General features: G+C 56.2%; 1 protein-coding gene across 1 annotated transcript; it reads left to right on the top strand.

The window, feature by feature from the left end:
• Positions 1 to 1,648: 1,648 nt before the first annotated feature.
• On the top strand, positions 1,649 to 21,267 carry SLC6A7 (solute carrier family 6 member 7). The gene is made up of 14 exons (XM_004428649.2): positions 1,649 to 1,892; positions 6,795 to 6,978; positions 8,658 to 8,789; positions 8,880 to 9,114; positions 10,858 to 10,996; positions 12,434 to 12,568; positions 13,507 to 13,610; positions 13,737 to 13,861; positions 14,536 to 14,648; positions 15,007 to 15,138; positions 15,624 to 15,723; positions 15,922 to 16,022; positions 16,608 to 16,775; positions 20,205 to 21,267. The coding sequence occupies exons 1-14, from the start codon at positions 1,860 to 1,862 to the stop codon at positions 20,412 to 20,414; spliced, it is 1,911 nt and encodes a 636-aa protein (XP_004428706.1). The 5' UTR covers positions 1,649 to 1,859; the 3' UTR covers positions 20,415 to 21,267.
• The last annotated feature ends 1,097 nt before the right edge of the window (positions 21,268 to 22,364 follow it).

Below are 22,364 nucleotides of genomic sequence, written 5' to 3'. Positions count from 1 at the left end.
CCTGGGCCTCCTTGGATTCAGGAGCTGCTTTGTCTGCAGGCCCAGAGATTTAGTGCTCTGTGTGACCTTGTGCATGCGACTTCACCACTCTGAGACAGTTTCCTCAGGTGCAAAATGGGGATGCACAAACTTGTCTTCCCAGGCTGTCGGGGAGAATTAAAAATTAGGTATTGAATATGAGTTCATCTAATGCACACCATAGGGCTCAATGAATGCTCCTTCCTTTCACATTCATGGCCGAGGGGCTCCTCCCTCCTGGGTCTGGAGAGCCCTCAGCCTGCCCTGTGAGGCCATGCTTAAAGGAAAGAGCAGCTGGGTGGCACCTGGGGAGGAGAGGTGGGCCCAGACCCGGCCAGGCCCTTTGTCCAAGCCTGTGCTTTGATTTAAACTTTTCCTGCCTCCTTCCAGGCTCCAGGGGTATGAGAGGCAGCAGACAATTATCCTCGCTCTCCCCAAAGGCCTCCCCACGTTGGCTGATGGTAGGGCGGCCCTATGATTTAGTGTCTGAACGGTGACACTTTTGAGAGTGAAAGGGGCATGATTCGCAATGCAAATGTCGGGTCCACTAGCATGTACTGGTTCCGTCCCACAAACCAGTGCATATGATTATTTCCCATCCTAGCCACGGGCTCACTGGACCTTCACCACACTCCGAGAGGTCAGCCAGGCACGGGCTGGCTGATGGCCCATTTTAGAGATGTGAGATTGTCACAGTCCCAAGGTCATACCGCTGGTGGACAGGAACCCTGGTGCTCGTGATCTACGTCACAAACCAACACAACAACACAGTGGTGCTTGCCCTGTCCCTTCCCCTCGCCCAAACCTCCCCGTTTTGCTTTCATCCCAAGGAAGGGAGTGTGCAGGACCACCACCAGCCCAGAAGTTCCATGAAGCCTGCTTCTGTCACTAGTGTCACTCACTAGCTCTGCGACCTTGAGTGAGTTACTTAACTACTCTGTGCTTCAGTTTCCTCATCTGCAAATTAGGGACAATACCATCTGCCTCTCCAGGTCACTGTGTTGAGAAAACAAAACCTAGCTCAGGATCTGGCACACTTTAGGTGCTCAGCAAATATTGGTGGATTGGATGATTGGACAAATATCTGCCTAATGGCTGTTGTTCTTTTGTTGGCAGGAGTGGGAAACCCACAGTCAGTCAATACACGCTAACTGAGCCCCTACCACGTGCCAGGCCCCGTGCTGAATGTTTTCTATGCACCATCTCCTTGAATTTCTCACAACGTTATAAAGGAAGTAAGATTCTTATCCCCATTTTCCAGATGAAGAAGCGGCAGTACAGGGAGCTTAAGTGATGGGCGCAAGGTCACACAGCAAAGAAGAGGAGGCACTGGCCTGCTAGTGTCCGTGCGCATGGCCTGCCGCCCTCATTGCTCAGCTGGAGAACGGGAAGCCCAGAGAGGGCAGGTTACTCGCTCAAGGTCACGCAGGAGACGGTGGCCGAGGCTCCAGACCTCCGAGAGTTTCCGTCGCGGACCCTCCCCCCCACCTCACGCGCTCGGGCCCCTCCAATCCGCAGCTCTGCGTGCGGGGGCGCGCGCATCCTCCCTCTGTCCGTCCGTCAGCCCGTCTGTCTGGGTGTCTACGCGGGCGCAGCCGTGCCCCCCTCCCCGGCCTCGAGCGCTGCGCTGGGAGAGGCAGGGCGTTCGCAGCGCCCGGCCCGCGCCCCACGCCCGCAGCCGACAGACGGCAGCGTCTGCGCCCGCGCCCCCCTAGCCGGTGCGCGGGAGCCGCGGGGGCAAAGGCGCGGCGGCCGGCCGGCGGCACATCTCTTGCTCCCTCGCTCGCTCTCTGCGCTGAAGGGAAGCTAAGCCCAGAAGCCCCAGCAACCCGCCTTCCAAGATGAAGAAGCTCCAGGGAGCTCACCTCCGCAAGGTAGGGCGCGAGGGCGGGGGCGCACCTGAGGGAGGAGTGCAGAGGCCCGCCCCTATCGAGGCCCCGGGAGGGTGGGAGAGGGCACCTGGACCCAGCTCAGGGCTCTTGGGGAGGCCGAGCTGAGCTGGATTGAGGGGAGAGGCGGGCTCACGGTCTGCGGAGGTGGAGGTGGTCCCCCCAACTGTCTGGGGGTCCGGATGTAGTGTGATGGGGGCTGGGGTTCATTGGGCCAGGTCCTGCGAACAGGTGTCTGCAGCCCCAGGAGGCGCGGGGTGGGGTACGGGTGGCTGGGGTCAGGCACCCGCCCCTCCCTAGGCCCCCGCCCATTTTCCCCACGGGCTGATTGGGAGCTAGGGAACGGAATAGCTGAGCGCCAGCCTTGAGCTGGACTAATTTCCGGGGTGAGGGATGGGGGCGTCGATCTGGTCCTCATCCCTGCACTCTACACTGAAGCAGAGCTAGCAGGGGGACCTCCGTCTTTCCTGCCTTGCTCCTGCCCTGCGGGCCCACCACCTGCTTCCTCCCCACCCCCCCTCCTTCTCCTGGCAGCTTTAGCTTCCCTGCTAGGACCCCAGGCTGCCCCTCCCCAGGCAGAAGGGAGGCAAAGGGAGGGAGGGAGGAAATGGGAGACCCAAGGGATCTGGGGGTGGGGTGGAAGCTGGCATGAGAGAGGTGGCCAAATCTATGCCTTCCTGGGGCCCTGGGCCCGGACCTCTGCCCCTCCCCACCTCGTCCTGCGGGATTGGACTTCGCAGCCAAGCTGTGCGGGAAAGGAGAGTATTGGGGGGAAGTTTTCTGGCTTTTGGCTTAAAAGTACCAGTCCTAGCCAACAAGTCAGAACTCCTGGATACTATTTCTGCAGATGCCACTTACCCTGTGACTTTGGGCAAGTCCATTCTCTAACCTGGACCATCGCTGGCCCATCCCCAGTTTTGGGGCACCAAAGCAGGCCCCACTGTCCTGGGGTAGGGGCTGCCATGAACTCCCAGGGGCTGGTAGATGTGAGAGAACTGCTCACAGGGCTGTGTTATTGACCACTTCCCTCCCCCGAGTCCTCCCCCCCCAACACACACTCATTCAGGCTCTCTGCCCTTGGGCAGCTGGGCATGGAACCACTGTGATAAGTGGGTCCTTTTGATTCACTGACAAGAGTGACTTCTTGGGGCCATTTATGGGTCTCTTGGGTCTTCTTGATTCCTGCCCCTGTTCTTTTCCATTCTCCCCCTCCCCTTTCCTCTCCTCCCCACAAGGCCACACATCATGTAAATAGGCATGTTTTGTGAAGCCTTATCTCATGTAATCCTCCAACAATTCTGGGGGCTAGGTCTTGTTATCCCCACTTTATAGACAAGGAAACCGAGGCACAGAGGGGTGCAGCTTACTGCTTTCCTGAAGGTGAGCTGAGCAACCTAGGACCAACAGGGCAAGGGTGGGGCTGCCTGGCCTCAGGGTCCCCTCCCTTGGTCTCAAGGAAAAGGGGGCAGGGAGTGAGGAAATGCCAGATATCAGCAAAGGAACAGCGTTGTTCAGAGATGAGCACTGGGCTGAGAGTCAAGGGGTCTGGGTCCTGGTCTTGCTCTGTCCTTAACTCGCTGTTTGACCTTGGGCTCATCCCTTCTCCTCCCTGATACTCAATTTCCTCAGCTGCACAGTGATGAAGTTGGACTCCAGATTCCTATTGTCTCTCATCCTGAAGAGGGTGTGAGAGCCTTGGCTTGGGCAGTCCTACCTCTCCCAGGCCTTGCCGCTGCTGGTGACCTACATCTGCTGGTCCCTAAAAGAGGGGGTGCAGGTCTCGCAAAACCATTCATTAAGCTTCCAACCCTGCCCCATTGATTTGGCTGCTTTCCTCTCTCTCCCTACTATTTCCATCCTCTCTGTGCCAGCCTCCTGGGATTCACCCCATGATGGGAGTGGGGGCTCCAGGTGGGCTTCGGATTGGCTCAGCTCTGGAGGACCCCATCCCCTGCCCATGGAGCAGAAGCAGGCTTCCCTCTGATTGGGGGAGGAGGGGGACGAAAGAGCTGGCAGCATCCTGCTCTTGGAACTCTTGTCACCATGGAAACAGAGAGCCGGGACTGCTCTGTGAACATAGAAAGGGCAGCAGCTTCTCAGGAGGGATCAGAGGAACCTCATTACCGGGCCCTCCTGCCAGATGGGGCACAGGCCTGCCTCACCACCCAATACCAGGGGCCAGTGTCAACTGGCTGTTACCTCAGGCCTCCTGGAGCTCAGGTGGTAGAGAGTGGTTCCAGAGGGCTGATACTCACCCAGCTGGAGAGGAAGCCTTGGGGAAAAGGGCATCAGAGGGAAGGGTGGGTTTCAGATAGGTCTGGGGGCTGCTGCTCACTGCACCCCAGCGTGTCTGAGATCGCAGCTAAAGAACCGCCTGTGTTTATCTCAACCTTTGGAGCCAGGTTACTTAAAAAGCAGCTTTTTCATGCTCTTCATCTTTGTCACCATCACCCATCATCATGCCATGCTATCCCCGTCACCCCGGCCCCTCTGGCCAATAGCCAGCCTCCGGCGGGATCACCACTGTGGTTGTCACTATCTCTGAGAGTCAGCCCAACACTGTTACCCCATTTCTGCCACCTGCAACCATTGCCCCAACCCTGTCCCCACAGCCAAACACCTCCAGTCCTGTGACAGTCATACTCTCCTTTCACCATCTCATCCCAGCAATGCTCATGTGACAAATCCCCAGCGAAGCCTCCTCTGTCACCACCTGATTTGTGTGAAGACACCAACTGGGGCTGGTACCAGGAAGGGCAATTTTAGGGGAAAAAAACAAATCTGGTCAGTTGCTATTTTTTTTTTTTTTTTTTTTTTTTTTTTTTTTAAGATTTATTTTATTTTATTTTCGCCCCAAAGCCCCAGTAGATAGTTGTGTGTCATAGTTGCACAGCTTTCTAGTTGCCATATGTGGGACACGGCCTCAGCGTGGCCGGAGAAGCGGTGCGTCGGTGTGCACCCGGGATCCGAACCCGGGCCGCCAGCATCAGAGAGCACACACTTAACCGCTAAGCCACAGGGCCGGCCCAGGTCAGTTGCTATTTACTGAGTCCCTGTGCTTGGATCTGATCTGGTCCTCAACCACTGCAAGCATCTCCAGGGAAGTCTCTTTGGTGAATCTTGCCTTACAGATCATCAGACCCAGAAGACTATTAGAGAGAGATTGTCTAGACCTGCATTTCCCCAAGTATATCGCAGCATGCCAGCTCCTTGAAACCCTTTTCTTAAATAGAATTGGAGAATACTGTCTATTCTAGCTCCTATTTGGAGACTCACGGTGCATATTGGCCCATTAAAGGATGTGCCAAGTCCTGCAGCAAAGGAACCTGTTTTACCTTGTGTTAACCCAGCTTTCCCCAAACTTCCTTGATTCAAGAATCCTTTGTTCCGCCGAACACCTATGAACATCCTAAGGGATGTGTTTTTGGAAGCACTGATGTATCCAATCCCCTCAGTGTCCAGATGGGGAAACTGAGGCTCAGAAGACTCTTTCCTAAAGTTGCACAGTGAATTGGCACAGACCCGGGACTAGAATCGTGGTCTCCTGACTCCCAGTCCAGTGGAATCACAGCTTTCCCACAACCATTCCTCAGCAGGATGCAGGGGCCCTTTCTCCTCTCTGAAAACCATGGACATTATTTGACAATCAGCCTTCTTTGCAGTTCCATCCTTCTCTGCCATAGGGTGTGGCTTTCAGAGGCAAGCAGGAAAGCTGTGGCTGGCCCCTTCTTCTGACCCATTCCTGGAGTCACTTCTAGGAACTGCTCTCTGAATTTTAGGTAGCCATCCTAGTATCTTTGGGCTTCCGTCCAGGCCCAGGTAGCTCATGGACATGCTAACTCACATCCCTTGGGGCAGATTCCAAGCAGCTGGAGGAGGGCGTCCATCTCCCAGCCCCAGCCTGGAGGGAGAATGCCCGGTGGACTTCCTCGCCCTCCTGGAATCACGGGAGGGGCCCTTAGGGACAGCTGGCCTCCATTCCCTGTGCATACATCTCTCCTCCAGTGACAGGAAGATTATGACTTGCTGAGACAGATCAGAGCTTAAGTAGCTTCTTCCTGCTCGTGAACTAAAATTCACAGCCCTCTGTAGGCCTCCCTGAACATAAACCCAACGCCTCCCTCAAGGGAGCACACAGTCCCTCTAAGTCCCCCCGTTTTCTATGCTAAGGGTTCTCAGCTTCTTCCTCTTGTCCTCCTGTCACCGCTTTTCCTGAACACCCTGCAGGCTGGCCACCTGCCCTTTAGACATGCTCCAAACTGTCTATGTCTTCCTTAAAATATGGTGCCCTGAACAGAGTAGCAAAACCCTAGCGCTGGTGGTTGAAGACCTTCGCTCTAGCATTGGGAAGCTCTGGGCTGCAGAATTAGTTCTCCCACTAGCCAGCCTTGTAAAAATCTTGGGTATGTTATGATACCTCTTTGAGCCTAAGTTTCCCCCATAAGTAAAATGGAGCTTAAATAATACTTAGCTCATAGGGCTGTTTTGAGAATGAAATCAGGAAAATTTGAGTAAAATTTGAGTACAGTGAACACATTGCAGGTGCTCAATACACAGTAACTGTTATAAGATCATCATCATTATCATCGTGGTCATTGTCATCATGAAATAGGACCATCCCTTGATTTGACCTGTCTGTCAGCCAAGATCAAGGTGGCTTTCTTAGTGCCTGAGTCACCCTGCTGGTCTCATAAGTTTATGGTCACCTAAGACCCCGAGGAGCTCCTGCATATGACCGTGGGAGCCCAGATGAGAGCAGTTGGTTATCTGAACCAACAGAGTGTCTTTGCATGTAGTCCTATTCAAGTCCATATTCTCGTTTTGGGGTCACAGTTTCAACCTGGCCTCACCTTTCTCTCTCACCCCTTTGGTCTCTCTTACTGGTAGCCTGTCACCCCAGACCTACTCATGACCCCCAGTGACCAGGGAGATGTAGACCTGGACATGGACTTTGCTGCGGACCGGGGGAACTGGACAGGCAAGCTGGACTTCCTGCTGTCTTGCATTGGCTACTGTGTGGGCCTAGGGAACGTCTGGCGCTTCCCCTATCGAGCTTACACCAACGGAGGAGGTATGGGCCTGAGGCCCTGCTTGAGGGGCATCCTGGGTGATGGGCCAAGGCTCTGGTTGGAGTGAGGTTTTAAGTGGCCTTGGCCAGCGTCTCCTATGTGACCTTGGGCAGAATTCGTTGGAAGTGGTTTCTAGTGACCTGGGGCTGGGAGGAAGGAGCTTACCCTGCTTTGTCCCTTTTCCTCACCCAGGCCCTTCCTCCCCTCTCTCATCCCCAGTATGGATACCCACATGCTTCTCTCCCTGAGCTTTGGCACTTCCTGGGCCTTGAGTGATGGGCAGAGGGGGCTGCCTCTGCTTCATGATAAAGGGCTGTATCTGCCTGTCAGTGATCAATCACTGTGCTGTTAATATTCTCTCCTTCCCCCCGTCCCCACCTCCCTCCTCCAGAACCTTGCTCCATCACTCATTCCTGCTCTTGAATCTTCATCCTCCTCTCCTGGCTCCTTCCATTCAGACTGCAAACATGAAGTCTCTCCCATCTTAAACAAATTCTCTGTTGTCCTTGCTTCTCCATCAAGTGACTGTTCTAAGTCTCATTATCAATACTGGGGTTGAGCATTCACCATCTGCCAGGCCCCGGGCTTGGTGCTCTCCATGCCTGTCTCATTTAGCCCTGATAACAACTCTCCTGGGTGGGTGCTGGTGTCCTGATGAGGCAGCCAGGGCTTGGAGAGGCCTGGTTCCCTGCCCAAGGTCACACGTTGGCCGACCCAACATTCCATCCAGGACTATCTTCTCCAGAGCCAATGTGCTCCCCCCAGCACTCTGTATCTCCTCCCATCTCTACCAAGCTCGTTAAAGATGCGCATATTGGCAGAGCCGCAGAAATCCAAATAAAACTAGATGAAGCGAGGACAGGATGAATTGATAGGACTGGGAAGTGTGGGCCCGGAGCCGGCCTCTGAACCTCCAGGAGCTCCATGATGTCCGCAGTTCTCTCTGCTCTCCCTCTTCCTGGTCCCCGACTCTCTTTCCCTCTGTGCCCTGACCTCATTTTTTCCTGGGACAGGCCTCCTCCTTGCAGTTGGGGTGGAGGGTGGCCACAGGTAACTTGGGAATGACTTCATCCTCGGAGCTGCTCTGTCTAAAGGAGTCTGTATAGCATTGCAGGGAAGGTCTGTAGTTGGCCTGGCTTGAGATATGTGCCCACACGGGGGCAGGGGTGGGCAGGGGGTTGGCTGGTGTGACTGGCAGCCCTTCCAGAGCCATATGGTGGTAGGCAGTTCTCTAAAGGATTTGGCTGCCAATATGAGAAGAAAAGGGGATGAGATGTTGGACACACGAGACCACAGGTGGCAGCCACAAGCATCTGAGGCAGTGTGGCCGGGAGAGGCAGGCAGATTGGAGCCAGATTCTGAAGGGCATTGATTTCTGTACTGAGGAGTTTGCACTTTCTTCAGCAGGAATTCACTCATTCATTCACTTGTTTATTCATTCACTTGCTCAGTGTCTGCTCTGAGCCCAGCCCTGATCTGGGCACTGGGGCTCCAGAGGTGAGTAAATCCCCCCTGCCCCTTGGTCCTCAGTGATCTCCTGGTATGAAGTCAGATAGTCCCAATCCACGTGGGAAGTGCTCCGTGGGGTCACAGGTGGTGTCAGGGGAGGGGCGGGGCTGGAGGTGGGCTTTAAGGGGAGCTGACCCAGCCAGAGCCTCCCCAACCTCCCTCCTGCTCACAGGCGCCTTCCTCGTGCCCTACTTCCTCATGCTGGCCATCTGCGGCATCCCCCTCTTCTTCCTCGAGCTCTCCCTGGGCCAATTCTCCAGCCTGGGGCCCCTGGCCGTCTGGAAAATCAGCCCCCTCTTCAAAGGTGAGGCCTCGGTGGTCCCCGGGATGGTGTGGGCTTGGAGAAGGCCGGGAGGTGGCCCCCATCCCCTAACCTCCCTCCCTGCACGCCCAGGTGCCGGCGCAGCCATGCTGCTCATCGTAGGCCTGGTGGCCATCTACTACAACATGATCATCGCCTACGTCCTCTTCTACCTCTTCGCCTCCCTCACCAGCAGCCTGCCCTGGGAGCACTGCGGCAACTGGTGGAACACGGACCTCTGCCTTGAGCACAGAGGCTCCCAGAATGGCAACGGGGCCCTGCCCCTCAACCTCACCAGCACCGTCAGCCCCAGCGAGGAGTACTGGAGGTCAGGCCGCGCCCAGGCCAGCAGCCGTTGGGGAGGCCCCGCGTCGCTGGGAGGGCAGGGGGCAGGGAGGCACCGTTGTCCCCAGGGGGCTCAGCGTGCACCTCGAAGGCCGAGATCAGGTGCTGGTGTTAGGTGGACTCTGGGTTCTAATCCAGCTCTTCACCTGAGCAGCTGTGTGACCTCGAACAATTTATTTGGCTTCTGATGCTTTCTCTTTGAAGTGGGTGTAAGAGTATTTCAGAGGGTTGCTGTGAGGATTAAAGGAAAGAAGTCATATAGATGGTGCCAAACAGCCTGGTGGATACTTAGTGCTCCATAAATGCTAGCTGATAATAGTGATGCTGATGATAACAGTAATGGTAACCTTTTAGAGCCTCAGCTTCTTCCTTACTATAAGGGGGTGGTGATAGTCCCTGCCTCATAGGATGTTGCCCAGTCAGTCAGTCACTCGTTCACTCATTCTTTCAATAGAGATTTCCTGAGCCCCTCCTACATCTGTAGGTAAAGCACTGAGCATGGGCCAGCACCATACATAGTAGGGACCACCTCGGATCCATCTAATGGGAGAGAAGACTAGACTAGAGTAAGGGGCTGTCGTGGGAATTACACAAGGTAATGCCCGTAAGACCCTGATCACAGTGCCAGGCGCATTGAGATTCCGGGAATGGTGGGTGTCAGGACGTCGCTACTCAGCAGCCTGTCCTGAAGTCCCACTTCGTAGCTGAGAAACAAGGCCCAGAGGCTTGCTCAGTAGTTGGTGGCAGAGGCAGTACTGGAACCAACCTCCTAATTCCTGATCCTCTTCTGGAACATTCCAGAGTAGTCTGGTCCCTGGGTAGCGACCACTGGTTGACAAGAGGACACAGACCAGATATCCCTAACCCTTCACAGGCAAAGGGCTGCTCTTAGGAGTTTTCCCCCAAATGGGTCCCCTGTCTTGAAATGTTTTGGTCTCCAGCCTGCATTTATTACGCAGTTCATTCATTTGTCTGTGTAAAGTCCATCCGAAGTGTCTGCACCTGCTGAGGAGTGTATCTGATCAGTGAGAAAGGACGGCCTTGGGTCTAAAGCTTAAGGCTGAAAAACATAGGGTGGTCATTGGCAGCTGCCGGGGGTCTCCATGGAAACGCCATGGCCCGTGCATTGGTTGGGGTGCAGGCAGGAAGAGACAGCCCTCTCCGAGGGCTTCACTGACGGGAGTTTAGTGAAGGGACTTTACAGAGGTGAGGGAATCCACAAGGAAAGGGGAGGCACCAGGGACTAGCAAGAGGGACAGCCGTACCATCCCTGAGCCAAGGAGGTAAGTGGAAGGACTGGTGTTACTGGAACCACAGGAGATTTGGGGCCTTGACGAAAGGGCTGCCCAACAAGAGCTGTGCCGTAGGAGAAGGCAGTCACAGCCAGACCCTCTGATGGCGTGTGTGGTCCATGTGTTTGCATGCATGTCTGTGCATGTGTACACATGCATGTGCGAATACCCCGGCCCCTCTCTCCTCCCACCCTCCAGTCTCCTGCTGTTGCCTCCCACTAGCCAAACCCAAATGGAAACCGAAGTGGAAGGCAGCCTGGGCGATGGGGTCTGCAGAGGCCAGCCTCCTGGGTGCAGGGCTGGTCAGAGAAGGATGGAGAGGAATCAGATGGAGAATAGCAAGGATCACCTCACAGGCTGGCCGCGGCTTTCCTCCATGTCTGTGGGGCGTGGCAGGGTGACCAGAGGGTGACACAGACCTTCATCTCCCACAGCCGCTATGTTCTCCACATCCAAGGGAGCCGGGGCATCGGCAGCCCCGGGGGGATCCGCTGGAACCTCTGCCTCTGCCTGCTGCTCGCCTGGGTCATCGTGTTCCTCTGTATCCTCAAGGGTGTGAAGTCCTCAGGCAAGGTGAAGCCTGGGAGGCCCTGGAGGCCTGAGGGGCTAGGTAGGGTGAGGGCTTCCTGGAGGAGGCAGGGCGTGAACTAAGCCTGAGAGGCTAAACAGACTTCAACTAGGAAGAGGGGAAGGGAGAGGGCATGGAGATTGGGGGGCGGGAGGCACTGCCTGAAGAAAGAGGTGGAGGTAAGGATGGACAGTGGTTAGGCTGGGTCACTAGACTAGAAACTTGCCAAGGGCAGGACCTATCTGTTATTCAAGTTTGTGTCCTTACCCGGTGCTTACCCAGAGGCTCAGCATGTGTTTGTTGAAAGCTTGAAGGGTGGGTATCTGAGTCAGGGCTCTTTGAGATGCAAGTATCATGCTCAAGTGGAAAGTCCAGAGGGTGTGCTTCAGGCATGGCTAGGTCTAGGGGTTCAATAGATGTTATCAGGAATGTAGTTCTCCTGGTCTCTCAGCAATGCTTTCCTCCAGACTGGCTTCTTCCTCAGGCTTCATTCTTCATGAGCTTGCCACTAGTAGCTCCAGGCTTATGTCTTACCTGCTTAGTGAAGGGTTCCCCCTTGCCCCCGTTTTCAAAAATCCTAGAATTGAGTCTCACTGGGTAAGCTGGGTCATGTACCCATCCGTGAAGCAGTCACTGTGGCCAGGAGGGTGGGGCGCTCTGCTTGGCTGGGTCACCTGCCCACCCCTGGAGGTGAGAATGGGATCAGCCCCAGCTAGGGAAAGTTGAGGGACCGTTATCTGAAGAAGGCCAACGAGATGCTGGGAAGACAAAGCCGCAGATGCCCCACTTCGGGTTATGAAGGGAGGGAAGGGCCGTAAAGCTGTTTCAGAAAGACTTGGAAACCTTCTGCATGGTTTACTCAATCGTTTATAAATTAGAACTTGTCCCTCTGCAAAGTGCTGAGAAGTGTTGTCCACAAGGAACAGAACCATTAAAAGAAAGGCTAGAAAGACAGGGTAGACTCCATATAGAAGGAGAGGAGAGTAGTCAGAGCGCAGCCCAAGGCAGCGAGGAGCCTGAGACCTGGTGGCGTTTGCTGAGGGAGTGGCTGGAGGTTGGGAACGGTGCGGACAGGGCGGAGGGGAGTTTGGGAATGTCCAGTGTCTGATGACCATGCAGGTGGGTATGCGGGAGTAGAGGAGTGGACACAATGGGGAGGAGAGTCTTATAACCTCCAGGCAAGGGGCGATGGTGGCCTGGACCAGGGCGCAGTGGAGCTGAGAGAGTGGGCAGATTTGGGACGGCCTTGGGGAACAGTGCTGGTGGGATCCGTGTGTGGAGGGAGGGAGGGAGGGAAAGAGAAGCATCAGGCATGATAGCTGTTCCCAGGCTGGGCTACTCAAAGGTTAGGGAGGCGAGTTAGTAAGATGGGGATTTCCGGCAGAGGGGCAGGGTAGGAGGAAGGTCACCCCTGCCTTCTGTCCCCACTTGTCATCTCTCAGGTGGTGTATTTCACGGCCACGTTCCCCTACCTCATCCTGCTCATGCTGCTGGTCCGCGGAGTCACGCTCCCAGGGGCCTGGAAGGGCATCCAGTTCTATCTCACCCCACAGTTCCACCACTTGTTGTCTTCTAAGGTGAGGCCCTCAGGGCTGGGGTGTGGAGGGAGGGGGTCAGGCTTGAGCCGGGGAGTGGAAAGAGGGCTCTCTGGGGAAAAGGGGGGCCGGGGGTAGGAATCCTCCATGTAGTGAGCCCCCTGTACCAGGCACTGTGGTTGACGCTGTGTGTCTTTTTCATTATCATTCTTCACAATCCTGTGAAGTAGACATTATTCTCCCATCTTACAGATGAAAAAACTGAGCCCCAAATGGGTTAGCGATCAGCTTAGGGTCCCACAGCTAGGGAGTGGCAGAACTGGGACTCCAACCCAGAGCTGTCTGACTCCAAACCCCAAGGAGGGCATTAGTGATAATAGTAACAACCATGGTCCTGACAGCCAACATTCTTCCTTATTGATGGATGACTGTGTCTGACCTGCTCTAGCACTTCGCATATATGTAGTCATTTAATCCTCACACCACCCCATGATGGAGGCACTGTTCCTATCCCCTCATCACAGATGAGGGACCGAGGCTCAGAGGCGATATGGCTTGCCCAGGCTGTACCACTAAAAAGTGGTGGAGCTGGGATCAAATCCAGGTCCCTCTGACTCCAGAGAGGAAGTAAGGGGGTTGCATGGGCTTATCGTCAGTATGAAACTACTGAAAATTTACAGGAAGCACTGCTTCCTTCAGAATTGGACCAATATTAGAGATCATCTTCTAGATCCTGGATGGGGAAACTGAGGCCCAGAAAGGGGAAGGGACTTGCCCAAGTCCCACAGTGTAAATGTTGGAGCCGGGTTTGCTCCCGGCCCGTGTCACTTGTGAGCCAGGCTCTTCACCACGCCATCCCTGGAGCTGTCGACTGGCTCTCTCTCGCCCCACCTCCGTCCTCCTCTTTCCTTGGCCCTCTGGACACCACGGTGTGCCAACCCCTTCTCTTTGCCCTCTGTCTCCATCCTGCCCCGCCACAGGTGTGGATCGAAGCTGCTCTTCAGATCTTCTACTCCCTGGGTGTGGGCTTCGGGGGTCTTCTCACCTTTGCCTCCTACAACACGTTTCACCAGAACATCTATAGGTCAGTGTCCTGCAGCCTCCTGGACCCTGGGGGCCGGAGTGGGGAGGAGAGTGGCTGGCTGGGAGGGCCTCGTGGGGTGAGGGCAGAGCCAGCTCATCTGGCCTGTGCCTGGACTTCTCCCGGCAGAGACACCTTCATCGTCACTCTGGGCAACGCTATCACCAGCATCCTGGCTGGCTTTGCCATCTTCTCCGTGCTGGGCTACATGTCTCAAGAGCTGGGTGTGCCTGTGGACCAAGTAGCCAAAGCAGGTGGGCAGGCTGCCCAGCCCCGGGGGGTGAGAGTATGTGTCAGCACAGCCGGGCTGGGCAAGTGAGCCTATGTGTGGACCAGCAAGGTTGTGGATGGGTATGTTGAGTGTGTGTGTGTACACATGCGTGCACATGCACACGGATGAACGTGTCTTAGCTTGGTGTCTATGTGCAAAGGGATGGGTGTGCAAATTAACTTGTGTCTGGAGATAAACAAATTTCTGTATGAGATTGTCTTGTTTTGTCACATCTTAGTAACTCCTCTTACTTGTCCAAATGAGTCATATCCTGTGTTGCAATGTCTGTGTGCAAGTGAATCAAGGGTGCAAATGATCTTGTGAATCAGTGTCTTGTGCCAATGGATGTGTCTAAGTATGTGTGTTAGTGAGATTGTGCAAATGGTTGTGTACGTAAGGGGATCCAAATGAGGTGTTACATTTGGGTCTTGTGTTTATTCGTATACTCATTAATTCATTTATTTTATCGCCCTGTGTTTATTGAGCACTGACAGCGTGCCGGCCTGTGCCCTAGGAGTTAGAAAGTGTTGGACGTGTGCAGTTGGTGTACATCTCTGAGTTTCCCCAAGTGTGTGTAAGCGACCGCGTATGTCTGAGTCTGTATGTGAGGGCCTGCCGCGTGCCCCAGGCTGCTGACTCTGTGTGCCCTTGGCCCAGGCCCTGGCCTGGCCTTTGTCGTCTACCCGCAGGCCATGACCATGCTGCCTCTGTCGCCCTTCTGGTCCTTCCTCTTCTTCTTCATGCTACTGACTCTCGGCTTGGACAGCCAGGTGAGCCCTGTCCACACCAGTGGGGCCTCGTGTATGTGTGTGTGTGTCTGTGTGATGTGTGTCTGTGTGCATGTGAGATGTATAACTGTGTAGCTGTGTCTATGTGTGGTGTGTCTGTGTGTGTGATGTGTGTATCTGTGTTTCTGTGTGATGTGTGTGTTTCTATGTGTGATATGTGAGTATGTACATCCATGTGTCTGTGTGAGTGTGTATCTGTGTGTGATGTGTGTGTCTGTATCTGTGTTTGTGTCTTTTGTCTGTGTGTATCTCTATGTGTGTGTGTGATGTGTGTGCGTGTGTGTATCTGTGTGTATGTGTGGTGGGGGTAGAACTCTGACCCCCTCTCCCTCCCTCCCAGTTTGCCTTTCTGGAGACCATTGTGACAGCTGTAACGGACGAGTTCCCATACTACCTGCGGCCCAAGAAGGCCGTGTTCTCGGGGCTCATCTGCGTGGCCATGTACCTGATGGGGCTGGTCCTTACCACTGACGTGAGTGACTTTGCAGGGCGGCGGCTGGCAGGTGAGGCTGGGGAGGCACCTGGAGCAATGTCTGTGGCCAGGCCGAGCACTCCCTTAGCGCCCACTTCTTCCTCTCTGTGGGGATCCCAGCCCACCCCGGGCCCTCTCTCCCAAGGGGCAGCTTGGCCCATGGCCCAGAGTCCTGGCTTGGGAGTCTGCAAGACCTGGGTTCACGCCTCGCTCCTGCACTTGCTGAGTGACATCAGGACAAGTGGCTTCACCTCCCTGAGCCTGTTTTCCCATAGATAAAATGGGGGTCTTCATTTAGGGCTGTTGTGAGACTATAATAAGATGATGTGTATAAAGGGCTTGGCAGGGAGACAGCAGCCACGCTGTCATCATCCTGCTCTCCCTGCCGGCCTGGCTGCCTCCTGCTCGCTTCCTGCCTGGAGGGGGGCTACAGCAGGGTGCGAAGCCGGGGTGAGGGGACCCCAGAGCTGTGACTTGTGTTCCAGGGGGGCATGTACTGGCTGGTCCTTCTGGATGACTACAGTGCCAGCTTCGGGCTAATGGTGGTGGTGATCACCACGTGCCTCGCCGTCACCCGGGTGTACGGTGAGAGGGGCCATGGGAGGCGGGGTCGACGCTCCCCACAGTGGGAGAATGGGGGTCTAGCCTGGAGTCCCCCTGCAACTGGGTCCCTGGTCCCAAGGCCGGGGTTTCCGGTGGGGGCAGTTGGGGAGGAGGAGGGGCTGCTGGCACTTGTGGGGCCTGCAGGTGGGGCCATCCTCCTCCCCTCCCTCCCCTGTGCAGGCATCCAGAGGTTCTGCCGGGACATCCACATGATGCTGGGCTTCAAGCCGGGCCTCTACTTCAGGGCCTGCTGGCTGTTCCTGTCCCCTGCCACACTCCTGGTAACCGGGATGGGAGGGAGGGCTGCTGCCTGGGGACCCAGGGCTGAGAGCAGGGCCCCTCTCGGTGTTCAGTCTGGTAGGGCTGCCCTGGTCCAGAGTAGACCTCTGTCAGGACTGAGGGGTGGGCACCGGCATCCTGGTCTACTCCCCACCTCCTTGATGCCCCCAGCTTTTGTACTGTGCTGGGCCTAGCTCTGCGATTGGTTGACACAATGGGTGGGGCTTTCTCTGGCCTCTGGGCCTTAGGGCTGGGCCTTGAGGCTTTCTTTTCTGGGCCCTGGAGTTGGAACAGCTCAGGGATAGACCATCTCAGGAATTAGACTGCCTCAGATCTGGGCTGTCTCAGGCCTTGGCATTGGCTAGCTCAGGCCTTGCCAAGGCTCCAGAGATGGGTCATCTCAGGTCTAATACAGTTTAGGACTGGGCTATCTCAGACACTGGGTGGCTCTGGGTTGGGCTCTCTCAGGGCTTGAGATAGCCTTGGGCTGGGCTATCTCAGGCCTTAAGGTAGCTCACACCTGGGCTATCCCAAGCCCTGGGGCCTGGCTGAGGCCCACTGTGATGCTGGGAGCCCCCCACCTGCAGGCCCTGCTGGTGTATAGCATCGTCAAGTACCAGCCCTCAGAGTATGGCAGCTACCGCTTCCCAGCCTGGGCGGAACTGCTGGGCATCCTGATGGGCCTGCTGTCCTGCCTCATGATCCCCGCCGGCATGCTGGTGGCTGTGCTTCGAGAGGAGGGCTCGCTCTGGGAGGTGAGTCTGCCCCACCTCTGCCTACCCCCAGCCTTCCCGACCTGTGGCCCTGCCCTGGGACCACCCGCTGGAGCAGAAACATCTGCGCCAACACCCTCTCCAGGGCCATGCAGAATTCTGTTAGCCCCAAGGGCAGTTTTTCTAACTGGTAGCCCAAGCTATGAATCAGCTCAGACTTGCTTGGGCTGCAGCAGGCTTGGGGGCTAGAGGCCTGCTCTGTGGCCTCTCAACCACACAGGGCCTCTGTGTAGGGGCCACAATCCAAAGACCACCAATGTCGGCCAATGCTCACATGTCTTGGGGAGAGGACAAGGGACTTGCCCAAGATCCCACAGTGAGTCAGGCAGAAGTCAGGACTCAGGTCACCAGCCCAGAGCTTCCCTCTGGGACTCAGGGTCAGAAGGCAACATTGAGGGACCCCAGGAGATGGGCTTGTCACCCTCCTCCCGTGGCCACAGGTGACCTGGGAATGGAATGATGGTGTGAGCCCTGCCCACGGCCAAGGCTTTGTGGAGAAACCCAGAAAGCATTGAGAGTGCAAGCTGTTTGGCACAGGGATCTGCAGGCCTCGGAAGAGGGGAGGAGTGACCCTTTGTGGGCCAGTGGATGTGCTATGATGCTGTGTGAACACTGCAAGATCCTGCCCCTCTCTGAGCCTCAGGGCGCCCTCTGCACGCCCAGCCCTCCGCTTCTGAGGCTGTGGGTGTGGAGTCCTCTGGTGGCAAGAGGCTGTCATGGTGAGCAGAGCTGAGAGAGCCTGGGGATCCACGCCCCCAACATACACACACATCCCATCAGAGGTGTGCTGGATCCAGCTAGTACAACTTCGTGAGAGCTAATTGTTAAATATTCAGGAATGTTGTGAGCCAGTTGATAAACCATTGATACCTTGAAATTGACGTTGTGGGAATATTTACGCCACTGAAATTGGCTATAGATGGGGCTGCTGCGCCCCATCACCCCCCTCCCCAGCCTGCTTACCAGCACACTCCTGCCCCCTCCCCATACAGCTCCACTGCTGCTCAGCTGTCTGTCACCCCACCTCCATGTCTCCACCTGGGGAGAGGCTAAGAGACCTTCCCTGGCGGAAGTGGGTTGTGGCCACACTGCCCAGACCGCAGGGGAGTGCTGGAGTCCAGCCACCGCTCTGCCTCCAACTGCTGTGTGATGACTTGGGGCAAACGCTTGGCCTTCTCTGAACCTCAGGAGCCCCACCTGTGCTACTAAAGGGAAACTGTCTCCTTGCTTGACGGCCAGGGTGTCTGCAAAGGGGAGGAATGTGGGGGGTGGTTCTCAGAGTGGAGGCCTCCAGCCCCCTGGAAGCTCGTGGTTCCCAAGCCTTGCTCTGCCTGCCCCCTGCCCTGCTGCCTCAACTGCCCACAGCCAGGTGGAGGGGGCATGTTGTGGGGGGTGGGGGGTGGGGGGTGAGCCCAGAGGAGTCATTGCCCAGTGCAGAAGTGCCACCTTCAGAGACTGGGGCTTCCAGCACTGACACGCTGGGATGGGAATCCTGGGTCTGCCATTTGCTGGCTGCATGATCCTAAGCAAGTTAATGCACCTCTCTGAACCTTGCTTTCTCTGTCCTTAAAATGAGGACAGGGATACCTACTCTTAGGGGTGCTGTGACTATCAACATAGTCAGTACTATGAGAAGCAGAGAAGCAGAGTGTTACGAAAGTTTAGGGTGGAGTCAGACTGCCTGGGTTCAAACTCCACTTCCGGCCAGTGTGACCTTGGCCAACTTAACTAACTGCTCTGAACTTTACTTTCAGATAAGATCTGTTGGGGTGGAGGGTAAAAGCAGTAATGCCCCCTTCACAGGGATACTATGAAGATTAAATTAGCTGCACTTAGCACAGAGTTGGAATGTGGTGAGTGCTCAGTTCCAGGCTAGTGGTTCTCGCAGGGGTGATTTCTCCCTCAGAGGACACCTGGCAATGTCTGGAGAACGTTTTGATTGTCACAGGAGGACAGGGTGCAGGGGAAGTGCTCCTGGCACCTGGTGGGTGGAGGTCGGGGATGCTGCTAAGCCTCCTTCAGTGTGCAGAACAGCTCCCACGCAGGGACTTCTCCAGACCACAGTGTCAACATGCCCAGGCTGAGAAGCCTTGGTCCAGGCACCAGTGTTCAGCTGGAGACAACCTAAGTCCTTGCTCTCAGGGAGCTGGTATTTTAATGTGGGAGACAAACAATAAACGAACACAGAAAGGTAGTGGTAAGTGCTATACTTTAAAAATGAACACCAGAACCAGAGAACAGGCATAGAGCATGATGGAGGATGGTGTTTCGGCCAGGATGATTAGGGAAGACCTCTTGGAGGAGGTGACAGAGGCCTGACCAAAGCGACAAGGTGATCCGTATAGATAGCTAAGAGAAGAGCATTCCAGGCAGAAGGAGAATCAGTGCAAAGGCCCTGAGGCAGGGGGCCTGGCATGTTTGAGGACAGCAAGGGGGTCAGCGAGACTGGATCAGAGTGGGTTGAGGGGGAGTGGCAGGAGCTGAGGTCAGAAAAGTAGACAAGAGGCCAGGCCGTGGAGGCCGTGGTGAGCACTTTAAATTTCATTCTACGTGAGATGACAAGCTGTTGGCGGGTTTCTGGGCAGTGGGGTAACATGCTCTTAATACAGTTCAGTAAGTGTCCCCGTGCTTTGAGTCCGCAGCGTGCTAGGCCCTGGGCTAAGGGCACTGCACACATCTCTCCCTGAAGCTGCACCCAGTGGGCTCCACCTAATGCTGGTTGTCTCTCCTCTTTGAAGAGTCGGGGGCTCTTCTCCCTGGCGGGGCGGGCAGAGGGCTTTGGGAATGTGGTTTGAGGATGAAGGAACCTAGGATGTCCAGGCTTAGTCATCATCTTGGTCAGCTCCCTCCTTCCATGGAAACTGGGGCTGGGAGAGGGGAAGGCCAGACATCAGAGTCAGAATGAGGCAGAATGTCAGACACCTGGAAGGTAGGCGACAATCCCCTCCTCAGTTCTCCTGGGTCACCGCTCTCTCCCCAAAGCTCCCTGCTCCTGAGGACTCAGCATTGACGGGGAGGGACCCGGATTGGGCCCCTGGATTGGCCTGCTGAGTAATCATAACAACAGCCGCCGTCCACTGGCCTTACCCTGTTCCCAGCTCCCTGCTAAGTGCTTCCTCTCGGTGCCCTCACGACAACCCTATGAGGCCTCACGAACCCCAAGTTACAGGTGAGGAAGTAGGGCACGGAGAGCTTACATTCCACGCCCAGAGGCCACCCACCTTGTGAGTGGCAGAGCAGGGTTCTCATCCAGGCACGTGACCAACTCCCTTGGGGACGTTAGCGCCCCATCCCCAGAGTTGCTGCGAGGCCTAATCCAGGTGATGCGGTGAGGTGTTTGCCAGGTGCCCGGCCCCAAAAGGCACTCCACAAGTGCCGGCTGTTTTGATGGCTGTCGTTGCTTTGCTGCAGCGACTCCAGCAGGCCAGCCGGCCGGCCATGGACTGGGGACCGTCGCTGGAGGAGAACCGGACGGGCATGTACGTGGCCACACTGGCCGGGAGCCAGTCGCCCAAGCCGCTGATGGTGCACATGCGCAAGTATGGGGGCATCACCAGCTTCGAGAACACGGCCATCGAGGTGGACCGCGAGATTGCCGAGGAGGAGGAGTCCATGATGTGAAGCAGGAGGCAGGTGGACAGGAGGCCCTGCCTGGGCCGCAAAGGGCAGCCGCGCCCTCTGGGGTTCTGAGAGGCCCGAGGTTGCCAGAGGTTGCCGTGGTGATGCTGGTCCCCCATACAAGTCCCTCCTTGTGGCCTCTGCCTCTCCGGAAACCTCTGTCTACCCCCTCCACACACACAGACCACAGACCCATTCAAAGCTGAGAATGATCCAGCTCAGCTCTCACTTTGCAGATGGACAAACTGAGGAGGCACTTGCCCGAGGTCACATGGCAGAGGGGACTGGACCCCAGGCCTCCTGACCAGGCAGCTCCCTTTCTCGTGTGGCAGCTCGCACCACCCTCTCAACTCTCTTCAGGGGCCAGACCCATCCCTTTCCTCTGGGAGCCTGCCCCGCACACTTCAGCAGAGCCGGAATCTCGAGCTGGAGGACGACTCCGGGCATCGTGAGGCCCACGTGGCCCTGGGCATCAAGAGTTAGCAAGTCAAGTGGGAGACAGATCTCTGTGGGTTCATGTGCCCAGGCCATGTTCCCTGAAGTAAGTGGCACCTGAGGGCCCAGGAGGATGGAGAGAGAAGAAAAGGAGGGCAGGATGGGGAGGAGCTGTCCTGGCCAAGGTGTGGAGGTCAGAATGTAGCCCCCTCCTCCTCCCCTGGGGCCAGGAGGAGGCCTGGGGCGGAGGGGAAGGGCTCAGGGCTCGGGAGCAGGGAGGGTGGCGGGAGAAGCGGGTGTTACCAGGTTACAACAGGGTTCAGGTGGGAATGAAGAATGAGGGGGAGGGGGGTGCCAGGGATACGGGGTGGGTAGGGGATTTGCATGATCTGGTTGATAGAATATTCTTCTGGGTCAGTGTGCAGGGTGGACTAGAGGCGACATGGTGGAGGTGGGTGGCCTGCAGAGGACGGCAAGAGGGGCTGGTGGCCTGAGCTAGGGTGTTGGAGGTGAGGAGAGGAAGGAGGACTCCTCACTTCCAAGAAGGGCCCACAACTTCCCTCGCTGGGCCTGTGCCTTCGGCATGGGGAGCCCTGGGTGTGATTAGGACAGAGGGAAGGGAGGCTGACCTGTACCAGCTGCAGAGGTGGGAACAAGGGGTCATAGTCAGGACCCAGGGCCCCTCTCTTCCCTTCTCCCTTGTCCTGGTGGCCTTCACTGTCTCCTTCAGCTCCAGGCGCTGCTGGGAAATTGGCCTTGGCTGTGGACGACCAGGGCAACTAAAAGACCGAGCAGATGGTCCACACACGTGTCTGTCTGGTCCTGATGCTGCCCACTCTGCCGGGGCCTGAGGGTGGAGACAGAGAGCAGAGGGCAGGCGACACCCCAGGCTTGTAGCCAGAGTCCTTGGCATCTTCAATTCCCAGGACCGGAGGGGCCCTGCGGTCCCTCCTTCCTGAGAGATAAGGGCAGGTGTGAAAATGCCTGAGCAGGCCTCCTGTGCACGGCGTTCTCCGGTGGGGCAGGGCACCCTCGTAAAATCTGTGACAGCCTCTGTGCCCTGTCTCTCTCCTGATGTCTTCCCGAGCCATCTGTGTTCTGTTGGTTTATTGTCAATAAACACCAATGAGGTCATCTTCCTTACCCTGTCTGCTTACCGCTGAGAGCCATGAGGTGGGCAGCACAGGGTTTTCTGGCTCCCGCTGGACAGATGAAGAAACTGAGGCTCAGCTGCCTCCTTTTCTGGCCCTCCTGGCTTCTGACACTTGCTCTGCCATTTCTCTGTGGCAGTGGTGGGTGGGTAGGGCTGAGGAAGGATGATGAAGAAGATGAGGAAGGTCCTTAAAGACCACTTAGTCCCCCATTATACATATGGATAAAATGAGGCGAGCAGAGGGGAAGAGACTTGCTCGAGGTTACCCGGCGGAGGCAGGACAAAGCAGGGCACACCAGCATTCCCCCCACCTCCCCGGCTCTTCCCCAGTCTTACCTGCAGGTGAAGCTGAAGCTGGAAGACCA

The sequence above is a fragment of the Ceratotherium simum genome, chromosome 4, assembly GCF_057802395.1.
Source record: "Ceratotherium simum simum isolate JZ-2026a chromosome 4, ASM5780239v1, whole genome shotgun sequence".
Lineage (NCBI taxonomy): Eukaryota > Metazoa > Chordata > Mammalia > Perissodactyla > Rhinocerotidae > Ceratotherium > Ceratotherium simum.
The sequence above is the reverse complement of the archived record's forward strand: the minus strand, read 5'-3'. Positions and strand labels throughout refer to the sequence as shown.